Source organism: Canis lupus, chromosome 25 (genome assembly GCF_003254725.2).
Source record: "Canis lupus dingo isolate Sandy chromosome 25, ASM325472v2, whole genome shotgun sequence".
In the NCBI taxonomy this organism is placed as follows: Eukaryota; Metazoa; Chordata; class Mammalia; order Carnivora; family Canidae; genus Canis; species Canis lupus.
This window is the reverse complement of record NC_064267.1, coordinates 29790351-29803000: the sequence shown is the minus strand read 5'-3', so window position 1 is coordinate 29803000 and position 12650 is coordinate 29790351. Positions and strand designations below refer to the sequence as shown.

Genomic DNA, 12650 nt, shown 5'->3' with positions numbered 1-12650 from the left:
CAAGGAAAAAAAATATTGCCAACAAAAATAGAGACAATCACAGATTCATCAGAGAGAAAAAAAATTTAAGTGAATAAATACTACTACTTTTACCCTAATATATTTAAAGGACAAAATAGACAAATTCTTAGAAAAATCTAAGAAAACTGACAAAAGAGAAAATGGAGAAAATGTAATCAAGAGTTTAAGACATTCCATAAGAAACACAAAGCCCAAATGATTTTATAGGTGAGTTTACTGAACTTTCAAGGAATATATCATTCCATCTTACACAAACTATTCTAGGGAATAGAAAGAAAATGGGGTAGAGGTCTAATATAACCTTAATAGACAAATCAAATAGGGACAGCAGAAAAAGGAAAATCACAAGCTAATTTCACTTAAATCATAGATGTAAAAATCCTAAATAGCAAAATGAATTCATCGGTTTTATTAGAAAATAATAGTGTATCACAACTAAGTGAATCTAGGAACACAAATTTAACATAAAAAATAGACTTCTAGATTAGAATACCTCGAACATACACATTAATTTTGATCTCTCCCAAGCCCCCACTGAAATAAAAGCAAGTGGGTATTTTAAGACCTATACCCAATGAAAAGGATGTAAATAATGAAAAGGAAACAAAACACTTTTGGAAGCTTGGAAAGCAGATGAAAGTAACAGACTTAACAGACCTAGTGAACTTCTTGAAAGTCACTTAAAAAAGCAGGTGAACTCCTAGACACTCTCCCTGATTCTGCATCTCTAGCGCCTGTCTACCTCCTATTCCCCTTCTGAAGACTGGAGACTAGCTTTGGAAGGGGTTAAAGCAGAGGGTCTTTAGCTTTAGCTTTACTGGCATAGCTGAGAACCCATGAAGCACACAGGGAAGAGTAATTCATGACCATATGCATACTAAATGATGAATGTGTTTTCACATGTGTATATTCCTGTGTCACTAACATCCAGATCGGGATACAGAGCACTGATAGCACCTTAAATAAACTTAGGGTGCCATGTGAAAATGGAAAACTTTCAGATAGTTAATTAAAAACAAGACAGACAAAAATGAAAAAAATATAAGTTATCAGAAGATAAAGTTGGAGAAATGTCCCAGAAAACAGAGCAAAAAGAAAACCAGGCCAAAAAAAAAAGTAATAATAGGAACTCTAGAGAGAGAAGAGCATAATGGGGGTGAAAATTATCAACAAAGTAATTTAAAAAAGAATTTCCCAAAATTTAAGAGTAGGAATTTTCAGATTCCAAAAGGCTCACACCCATGTATGTCATTGTGAAATTTCAGAATACTGGTGACAAACAGAAGATCATAAAAGGTTCCAGCACAGTGGGAGGGACAGATAACCTAAAACAGATTACATAAAAAGCAGGAGCAATCAGAAAGGCTTCAGAAATCTCAATAGCAACACCACAGGCTAATAAACAATGGAACAATGACCTCAAAATTCTGGAGGAAAATTATTTCCAAACAAAAATTCTGACTCAGAAAAACAAAAAGGCCATTCAAGTATGAGAGTAAAATGAAAACATTTTCATAAATGCAGATTCTCAAAAATGTTATTTCCTGTGCATCTTTTCAATGGGGGGGCTACTATATGCCCTCAGTCAAAATGAGATGTAAACCAAGAAATAGTTAGATAAAAGATACAGAAAAACAGAGGATCCAATTCACCAGAGAAGTGAGAGACATCTCTAGGTTACCAGTAAAAGAAAACCCCAGGTTGAAAGTCCACATCAGGAGCAGTGGTGAGGTCAGTCAGTGACTACCATTTTTCAGTATCAACAACATGAAGCTTTCTAATTAAGTCTTACATACAATAGAACTTTGTTGGCAACATAATACATTAAGAACATTTTTTCAAAACGAGGAAAAAAAATGAGACTAGACAATGAACCTGTGAGAACCTTTTCTTTCAAAAACTTGTTTTTAGACACTAAAAAATGAATGTCTACAAAACAAATAGCACAGAAACATACAAAGGCGGTGTTTAAACTACAAAACTTATTCAATAGCCACACACATATAATTCTATGCTATTCTCAATTCATTAGCTTTTTATTGAAGAAAGCATTTCTATTTGGAAACAACAAAAACTTAGATGAAGCTAACAATATGCTAGTAGGATGATTCCAAGAACACATTAAGGAATATATGTTGACCTAAGTTGTTTGCCCACTTTATAACCATGAAACCAGGTACAAAGTAATGAGTAAAAGAAAAAACTTTTTAAAAAATGTCTGTTGACACTTAGAATTTTATTTTTCTTTAACATAATTTTCCTACTTTAAAATCATATATATGCCCTTCTTACTTAATAGTGTGACATAAGAAATAAAAAATTTCACGTCTTTAAATGAGAGAATGCTAAGAAGGCTACTCTCCAGATAAAAGAGGTTAGCAGTCACTGACATCCCCAACATCGGAGTCGACTCTGAGGTTTTCCTATTAAGACTCCTGCATTGTTACCACACAGGAAACACCTTCCCTCTGTCTCTTTCTCTTCCCACACCAAGGAAAGCCAAGGAAAAATCGTAAGGTAAGTTCCTTCTCCTTTAATAATCTATCAGTAGGAGGGTAGGAGAAAAGTATTACCAGGCAAAACTCTGGCAAAGTAATAAAAGGTTCTAGGACCAGAATGTAGCCGTCAGACAAGATCAGGAACATACCTCAAATCTAAAATATTTGAATTTTCATATTCTTTATTGTCTTCAAGTACAGAGCAACTATGGTTTCATGTGAAAAAGTTAATCTGGAATGTTATACTCACCTTTTCATAAGGTACACATTTACCCCAGTACCAAAGCCAAGCTTCTGCATAAATGGAGAGGCAGGAATATTTATACATGGAGTTGAACATAATGCTAAACGTCAGAAAGAGAAATAAAAAAATATAAAATTAGTATTTAAAAAGACCTCTAGGGCAGCCCTGGTGGCTCAATGGTTTAGCACCACCTTCAGCCCATGGCGTGATCCTGGAGACCCATGATAGAATCCCATGTCAGGCTCCCGGCATGGAGCCTGCTTCTCCCTCTGCCTGTGTCTCTGCCTCTCTCTCTCTCTCTGTGTGTGTGTGTGTGTGTCTCTCATGAATAAATAAAATCTTTTAAAAAAATTTAATTAAAAAAAATAAAAAGAGCTCTAACAAGAGCATCCTAGTTTTTTCAACATAGGAGTATTAATTGGCATAGTCTTCTGTAGAGCAATTTGATACTATCTACACTAATTTTAAATGGATACCCTTTGACCAAGTCTACTTTTGGAGCCCTATCTCACAGTAACCCAGAAGCAAGGATCTGCAAACAGTTGATTATTTTTTTTTTTTTTTGGCTCACAAGCTAAGATTGTTCTTAGATTATAAAAGTGTTGTTAAAAAATAAAGAAGAATATGCAACAGAGTCCCTATGTGGCCCACAAAGCCTAAACTATTTAGTTTAGTGTGTGTATGCTGTTTGCAAAATTGTGCACTATTGCATGTGCCCAAAGGCATTACACACACACACACACACACACACACGTATGCACACACATTTCAATATTGGGATTTGATTTTGTGACGGCAAAAAAACAAACAAAAACCTAAGTAATCATCATTAGGGTCATAATTATATTACAATGCATTATGTAGTCATTAAAAAAGATGACATACAGTTTTAACTTTTGTTCGAAAACAATTAAACTGCCTTCTCGCCAGTAATAACTAAAACACTTGACAAAATATAAGTTTTCAGACATCTGACAACAGGCAGAGCAGGGCTGTGAACTCTGAGAGAAGAGAAACAAATGATGTGAGCCCTATCATTGCCCTTACTTACTGCCTGAAGGCAATTTCTGGGCTCCAGCACACAGAAACATAGCCCAGAAGTCTTGCTGAATTCAGGAGAAAGAGATCAGAGGTCAAGGAGATCTAAGCATCTAGAATTACAGGGAGAGAACTACAGGGAGCCATTTGGAAGGATGGCTCCAGAGACCTGAAAAGAGGTTTTCCTTGGAGTGTTTGGTTATCTGCACATACAATGGATGGAACTCCCCAAAGTAAGCGAAAATACCAAACCCAAGTAGTAGACTAAACAACTGTTGGCAGAGCACACTCTAGGAATAGTTCAATTACCATCAGCCAGAGTGTGGTAACTCTGTAACACACAGGTAAGGAGTAAAGTCCTCTAAATGATCACAATTTAACAGTACCACTGTATTTTTGCCCAAGAAAAATGTTTACAGTAAAGCTTAAAACCACACCTCAAAAGAAACAAGCTAATGTGCAGGTAACTTAAGTGGACCATAACAAAACCACACACCCCCTCCACGGAATAAATCTAGCACTCCACAATGTAAAACATGCAGCAGCCACTTAAAGAAATTACCAGGCATGAAAGAAGAAATACAATCCATACCAGGAGAAAAATAAACCAAAGAAAGGTACCATAAAATGACAGTGATATAGAGTTAAGAGGTAAGAACCTTAAATCAGAAATCTTAAAAATGTGCTCAATAATGTAATGGAAAATGTGAGCATAAGTGAAAAAAAAATGTTAAAAAAAAAAACCTAATGGAACTTCAAGGAGTAAAAATAATACAACAAACAGATAAGAATAAGAGCATCTAAAGATGCTGTTAGAGAAGCATCTAGGGAAGAAGGTAACTGAATTTTAAGACAAAGCAACAAAAACCACCAAAAATGAAGCACAGAAAAAAAGATTTAAAAAAATACAAAGAAATAATCAGGAAGCTTTGGGACAATAGCAAAATATGAGATTTGATCCAACCACAGAGAATTACATTAAAGGTAGTCTAAACAATGTTGTCCAATAGAACTTTCTGTCATGATGGAAATGTTATATATCTGTGTTGTCCAGTATGGCAACCACTAGTCACATGTGGTTATTGAGCACTTGAAAAGTAGCTAGTACAACTGAGGAACTAAATTTGTAATTTTATTTAATTTTAATTCATTTGAACCTAAATTTAAATCACCACATGTGGCTAATGACTAAACAGTCCAATTAAAGGCAGAAATTATCAGAATGGATAAAAACAAAATAAGACATAACTACATGGTGCCTATAATAAACTCACTTTAAATATAAAAACACAGGAGTTAAAAGTAAAAAGTTGGAAAACATCCTATTCAAACAGCAATCAAAATAAAACTGGACTGGTTCTATTAATATCACATAAAGTGAACTTTAAACAGCACAACACTGGATAAAGAAAGACATTTCATAATAGTAAAAGGGGTAAGAAGTCATCAAAGAAATAATCATCCTAAATGTAGGTATCTAGTAAAAGCTCTAAAACACATATAGCAGTCACTGCAGAACTCAAAGGGAAAAGTAGATAAACCCACAATTGTAGTTGGAGACACCCCTCTCAATAACAGAGTAATTAAAATTAGTAGAGATATAGAAGACCAGAACAAAACAACGTAAGTCAGCCAGCTTGACCTAAATGATATTCATCAACCACTGTACCCCAGAACAGCAGGAAGTATGATCTTTCCAAGTACCTGAAACACTCACCAAAATAAATAAGCCTTAAGTCAAGAAATGTAAATACCAGTATCAGACATGAATAAGGAGGTATCACCACAGATCCTACTGACATTAGAAAGTTACTAAGAAATATGAGCATATCATGGATAACATTTTGCCAGTATATTTGACAACTTGAAAGTGAAAAACTTCCTTGGAAAACACTAACAAAGTTTACACAAGATGAAATAGATCATCTGAAGAGCCCTGTATCTATTATCTGTGAAGTCACAGTTAAAATCTTCCTCCTAAGAAAATTTCATCCTGCACGGCTTTACTATCATCAAAGGAAGAAAAATTAGTTAAGGAAAAAAAAAAAGCTCTATCAATTCTATATATACTTTTCAGTAAAGGAAGAAAAATCAGTTAAGGAAAAAAAAAACCCCTATCAATTCTACATATACTTTTCAAGGAAAAAGAAGGAAACCCTCCCCATATTACTTTAAAAATATAGAATAAGCTTATATCAAAACAAGAAAGATATTCCAGGGACAGCCCCAGTGGTGCAGCGGTTTAGTGCCGCCTGCAGCGCACGGTGTGATCCTGGAGATCTGGGATCAAGTCCAGCATCGGGCTCCCTGCATGGAGCCTGCTTCTCCCTCTGCCTGTGTGTCTCTGCCCCTCTCTCTTGCTCTGTATCTCTCATGAATAAATAAAATAAAAACATCTTTTTTTTAAAAAAAAGAAAGAACGATATTCCAAAAAAAGAGACAACTACAGTCCAATATCCCTTATGAACACAGAAAATATTAGCAAACTGAATTAAGCAACATATAAAGTACATTATGACCAAACTGGCTTTCCCCCGGAATGAAAGGTTGGTTTAACATTTGAAAATTAACATAATTTACCATATTTAAAGACTAAAAAAGGAAACTATCTCAATAGATTCTGAAAAAGCTCTTGACAAAGTTCAATATCCATTCATAATAATGAAGGATAATAAAAGGAAATCCCTCACCCTTATAAAGAATAACTGTGAAAAACCTACATCTAACATAAAACTTCACTGGGAACAAGGCAAGTATGTCCACCCACATCTCTTCTATTCATTTTTAAGATTTTATTTATCCATGAGAGACAGAGAGAGAGAGAGAGAAAGGCAGAGATATAGGCAGAGGCAGAAGCAGGCTCCCTGCAAGAAGCCCGATGCGGGACTCCATCCTGGACCCCAGGAACATGCCCTATGCTGGAGGCAGGCGCTCAACTGCTGAGCTACCCAGGCATCTCAATATCTCTTCTATTCAAAAATATACTAGAGTCAGTGACATAAGGAAAGGAAAAAGAAATAAACTAATACAGATGGGTAAAAAAAAAAAGTAACACTGTCTTCATATATCCATCTATAATAGTACCAACTATGTATATAATAGCCTAAGGAACCCATAAAAAGCTAATAGAATAAGTGACTGTAGCATGGTTGCAGGATACAAGGTGAATATATGAAAATCTATATACTAGAAATAAACAAGATTAAATTTTCTCCTCTATTATCTTCCAGAAATTTTATAATTTTAATCATTTTTGTAAGTGATGTAAGTGATTTCGGAGAGAAATTTGCATATGAATATCCAAATGTTTTTGTTGAAAAGATTATATTTTATTCATTGATTTGCCTTGGAAAAATATCTTTCTCTCACAAGAGCAGTGAATGTATGGAAAGGGGAAAGGTAAAGTAGTTCATGGGTCAAACTGATTCTTTACTAGGGAGAATCTCCAAATCTGTTAGAATGTCAGTAAGATTTGCCAAAAGATGGCCAAACCCTGGCCTATAAAATAACTCTTAATTGTTAAAATCAACATTACAAAGAGGACTTATGCTGAAATTATGTATAAGTAATAATTAAAGGATCAAACTCTAATAATGCTAAAACATTTCTAAAAGCGGTAACAATGAAAAAAGATTTTATATCTTACCAGATTTCTTTTTTTCTGATAATTTGCTTGGTGTCTTGAAATTATTGATTTCTTCCATTGTAATAAACACTCTAGGTGATGAAAAGAAATTCAAAGTTACACTGCAGTTATACAGAATACAACTCTAATTCATGAAGAAAAAAAATCCCATAACTCCTTTTCTCATATAAACATAAAATTTGAGAACAGAAAAAGACCATGATAAAGATTTGGCCTAATTTTACTTACAACGAGAAAACTGAAACCTAGAGAAGTATAACTACTTACCCAATGTCCTACTACCAGTGATTAGGTTTTTGTTTATTTGTTTGTATTAAAAAGTAATACACACACTTGGAGAAAAAAAAGTAATAAAAGCAATTGGTTAAAAAAAAAAAATCACCTAGTACAAAAGGTAAAGATAAGTTTCCTTCTCACATTTCCCAGGGGTCTTTGTTAACAGGTCTTTTATACCCTTTAAAGAAACTGTCTATGCAAGCAGTATTTACTCAGAATAGCCAAAAAGAGGAAACAAGTATTCATCAGATAATGAATAAACAAAATATGGTATACAATACATACAACAGATTATTCAGTCATAAGAAGGAGTCCTGATATATACTACAACATGAATGAACCTTAAAAACATGCTAAGTGAAAGAAGGCAGAAGCAAGAGGACACATATATGACTCCATTTACGGAAAATGTTCAGAATAAGCAAATCCATAGACAAAAAATAGATTATCAGTTGCCAGGGACTGGGGAGAAGGGAGAACATAGAGTGATTCCTAGTGGGAGTGGGGTTTCTTGTGATGATAAAAATGTTCTAAAATTGGGTAGTGATTTGATATATTCACCTCTGACTACCCCTAAAGTCACTACATTATATACTTACTATCAGAGTGAATTTTATAATATGTGAGTTGTATCTCAGTAAGTTATGTAAAAATTGTTTAGGAACAGAAAATTTACATACTGCATATACAAGCAAGTTATTCAAGCTCTTTATTTCTTCTGTAACATAACTGTTAAATAATCCTTTTTAATAAAAGTTTTATTTTATTTTAAAAAAAAATTTTTTTAAAGATCTTATTCATGAGAGACACAGAGCTAGAGAGAGAGAGAGAGAGAGAGGCAGAGACACAGGCAGAGGGAGAAGCAGGCTCCATGCAGGGAGCCCGACGTGGGACTGGATCCCGGGTCTCCAGGATCACACCCTGGGCCGAAGGTGGCGCTAAACCACTGAGCCACCCGGGCTGCCCTTAATAAAAATTTTATATATTACTTTTTCTTTTTTAAAAATAGTTTGGTTTCCTATTAAATTTACTGTAAAGCAAACTGTTACTACATGTCTGGAAGACTGGTCTATTAAAAAAATGGGAAGCTGACAGAGTGTTTGCATCCAAAATATATAAAGAACTTATACCACACACACACACACACACACACACACACACACACAATCCAATTAAAAATGGGTAGAAGACATCAACATTTTTCCAAGGAAGACATACAGATGGCCAACAGGCACATGAAAAGATGCTCCACGTCACCCCATCAGGGAAATGCAAATTAAAACCACAAGGAGACATCACCTCACACCTGTCAGAATGGCTAAAAACAAAACCACAAGAAACAGCAAGTGTTGGTAAAGAAGTGAAGAAAAAGGAACTCTCATGCACTGTTGAGGGAATGCAAATTGGTGCAGCCACGGTGGAAGACAGTATGGAGGTTCCTCAAAAAATTGAAAACAGAACTACCCTATGATCCAGTAATCTCACTACCTGGTATTTGCCCAAAGAATACAAAAATACTAATTCAAAGGGATACAAGCACCCTGATGTTTACTGCAGCAAAGTACAATAACCAAATTATGAAAGCAGCCCACGTCCATCAACGGATGGATAAAGAGGATGTGGACATACATACAGTAGATTATTCATCCATCAACAAGAATGAAATCTTGCCATTTGCAACACAGGTGGATCTAGAGAGTATAATGCTAAGTGAAATAGTCAGAGAAAGACAAATACCATATGATTTCATTCATGTGTGGAATTTAAGAAACAAAGTGGGGATGAAACAAAGACAATGAAAAATAGACTCTTAACTACGGAGAACTAATTGATGGTTACCAGAGAGGACGAGGGTTGTTAAAATGGGTGAAATAGGTTAAGGGGATTAAGAGTACACTTATCATGTTGAGCACTGAGGAATATACAGAAGTGTTGAATCACTATACTGTACACCTGAAATAAATATAACACTGTATGCTAACTACAGTGGAATTTTTAAAAATAAAAATTGGCAGGCAGAGAGAATATATGCTTAAATTTTGTATAGCGCTCTCAATAAATAGCATTTTTAAAAACTCTGCCAAGAAAAATTGCCTCAAAGGCCCAGCTTTAATTGTCTATCGACAAAAAGTTTGTTTTTTTGATGTAGCTACAATCCCCAGTCTTTAGAACACCAAAGATCTTTTTGTCATGCAAAAATACACAAATTTGGGCAGCCTGGGAGGCTCAGCTGTTTGGCGCCGCCTTCAGCCCAGGGCATGATCCTGGAGACCAGGGATTGAGTCCCACGCCGGGCTCCCTTAATGGAGCCTGCCTCTCTCTCTCTCTCTCATGAATGAATAAATAAGATCTTTAGAAGAAAAAGACACACAAATTTGATCAAGTGAAACATTTAACTAAAATGAAGGAACACGTTTTTCTGGAACAAGTTTCAGGCCTTTCCGGAATGATAAACTACTTTAACAGAGTGGGTGAAGGAGTACTTCTACTTTGGAAATAACTTCCCCACATGTGGTTCTGATTGCCCTTCTTCCATCTTCATTCACCTACCCTCACAGGAAGCAGTGAAGGAGCACCTCGAGGAGCTTTCTACGACTTCTACCTACCCATGGGAAGCCACTCTGCATTCACTAAGTCAACATACACTTACTGAGCGTGTACCATGTGTTACGCACTGTTCTAGGCACCGGAGGGAGACCCAGCAGTGCACACGACCTAAACAAACAAGAAGATGCATACATAAAATAGTATACGCCAGTACAGGGAAAAACAGGCCAATGAAGTGAGTCGGTGTTGGGAAACGGCTTGAAGTTTGAGTTGGGCTGGTCGAGGGAGGTCTCCCTGAGATGTCATTTGAAGGAAGTGAGGGAGCCAGATCATGAAAATATCTAGGGGGAAGTCTGCAGGACAAAAGTAGTAAAATAGGGGTACGCCCGGGTGGCTCAGCGGTGGAGCGTCTGCCTGCAGCCCAGGGAGTGACCCTGGAGACCCGGGATCGAGTCCCACGTCGGGCTCCCGGCATGGAGCTTGCTTGTCCCTCTGCCTGTGTCTCTCATGAATAAATAAATAAATATTTTAAATAAACAAATAAATAAATCTTTTAAATAAATAAAATCTTTTTTTTTTTTTAAGTAGTAAATGCAAAGGCCCTGAGGCAGAAACGTTCAAGGGAAAGCTAAACTGGCAGGGCTAGCACAAGGGAGAAGGAAAAGCAGCCAAAGAGCTTGAGGATGCAGGATGGCACATCACGTAGAGCCCTGAAGCCATAAAGACTTTAGCTTTTATTCGCAGACCTTTGGCCACAGTTAAGGATTTCAGCTCTTGCTGAGAAAGGAGAAGCTACCGGAGGATCTTTAACAGCCTGTCCTTTGTAAGCTCCCGGGTCCAAGGAGAGACAGTCTGTGCCTCTACCTTCCACCTCTTTCCTGAAATCCCCCCGCCCCTCCCCCACCCCCACCCTAAGATTCGGACGCGCCCTCGGGCTGGGTCGCAAACGCTCTTGCGAGGTAACTCCCAGCCGAACGCCACACTCCCAACGGCGCCACCTCGCCCTCTGGGCCCGGAGCCGTCACGGAGCCAACGCAGAGGCCGCGGCGGCGGGGGTCGCTCGGCCCCAACCCGGGCCCGCCAGCGGCCAGGGGTCCACTGAAAGCTCCCCTTACCGGAGCCACGCCGGGGAGGAGAGGTCTCGGCCAAGCCGGTCTTGAAATCTGATCCCGAGCGGCCCCCCCACCGCCACCCGCCAACCCACCAACCCACCAACTCACGTAACAGTCTTTGCGACCGGACCCTCCCCACTTTCAAAACCGGCGCGCGCCGCTACTGCGCAGCCGCGAACTACGGAGTGGCGAGAAGGACAGAAGAAGCCGATTCGCCGTTTCTGCACCTTCTCGCTTCTTTCTCTGTTTCAAGGATCCCACCTTACTACCAAACGGGGATGCCTTGAAGACCAATAAAAGGAGCTCAAGAAAGGATAAACTGATTTTTATAGCCACTGTCAGCCTTTCAAAATAGACAGCTTCGGTAAAAAAAAAAAAAAAAAAGAATATTTATCCATGTACTGAAGGCTGGAATTCTTCCCCAATTAAAAACACCTTTCTCAAAATGTGTGGTGACTATTTTATGAATTTGTACTACAGATTTATTTGGCCTTGAAACACTCTAAACATGCATTGGCTAGAGTAACAATCATTTTTTGGCTACCAAGAAAAATAGATATTTGGAAATTTTGCTGATTCTTGTAATCACTACATTCAATCCAACATTTGTTCATCTATATCTGGAGCATCGTTGGTAGAGCACCTACCATTTGCCAGGTGTGTATTGGATGCCCCCTGCATAGGATGGACTATAGTAGTTACTACAAGAGGTGCAAAGATGATTAAGTCATAGAATGACCTACCGCTCAGGAGAAGCTTGGACTCTAGGAGGTGGGAGAAGGAGGAGAGGGATGAAGATATGCCCTAAGAACACACACATACATGCAAACGCACATGCACACAACATAATACCAAAAATACATATTATACATATTAATACCTAATACCAAAAATATCTATTTTGTAGGTTATTTTGATCATAGATCAATTTTTTAAATTTAAAGTCAATTAAATAACAGTGTATCATTAGTTTCAGAGGTAGAGTGTAGTGACTCATCATTGCATATAACACCCAGTACTCATCACATCAAATGCCTTCCTTAATACCCATCACCCAGTTACTCCATCCCTTTACCCACCCCACCTCCAGCAACTGTCCGTTTATAAACCCAATTTTTCAAATGAGGACAGTATGGCACAGAGAGGTTAAGTCATTTGCCTAAAGTCACAGAGCTAATAAATGGTAGGATCAGAATTTGAAATCATGTTGAGCTTAGACATCTTTTTTTTTTTAAGAGTTTATTTATTCATGAGAGACACAGAGAGAG

General features: G+C 37.3%; 1 protein-coding gene across 3 annotated transcripts in view; it reads right to left on the bottom strand.

Annotated features, from left to right (window-relative positions):
* Positions 1–11550, bottom strand: part of PBK (PDZ binding kinase) — a 29989-nt gene extending 18439 nt beyond the window's left edge. The window contains exons 1-3 of one of the 3 annotated variants that reach the window (XM_025463004.3): positions 11491–11550; positions 7448–7518; positions 2770–2863 (exon numbers count right to left, since the gene is read on the bottom strand). In XM_025463004.3, the coding sequence (XP_025318789.1) occupies positions 2770–2863; positions 7448–7505 (152 nt within the window). In that variant the 5' untranslated portion in view covers positions 7506–7518; positions 11491–11550. Of the gene's footprint in view, positions 1–2769; positions 2864–7447; positions 7519–10273; positions 10298–11385 lie in introns of those variants that run through there. The other 2 variants (XM_025463003.3, XM_049100795.1) reach the window with 2 other exon arrangements.
* Between the last annotated feature and the right edge of the window lie 1100 nt (positions 11551–12650).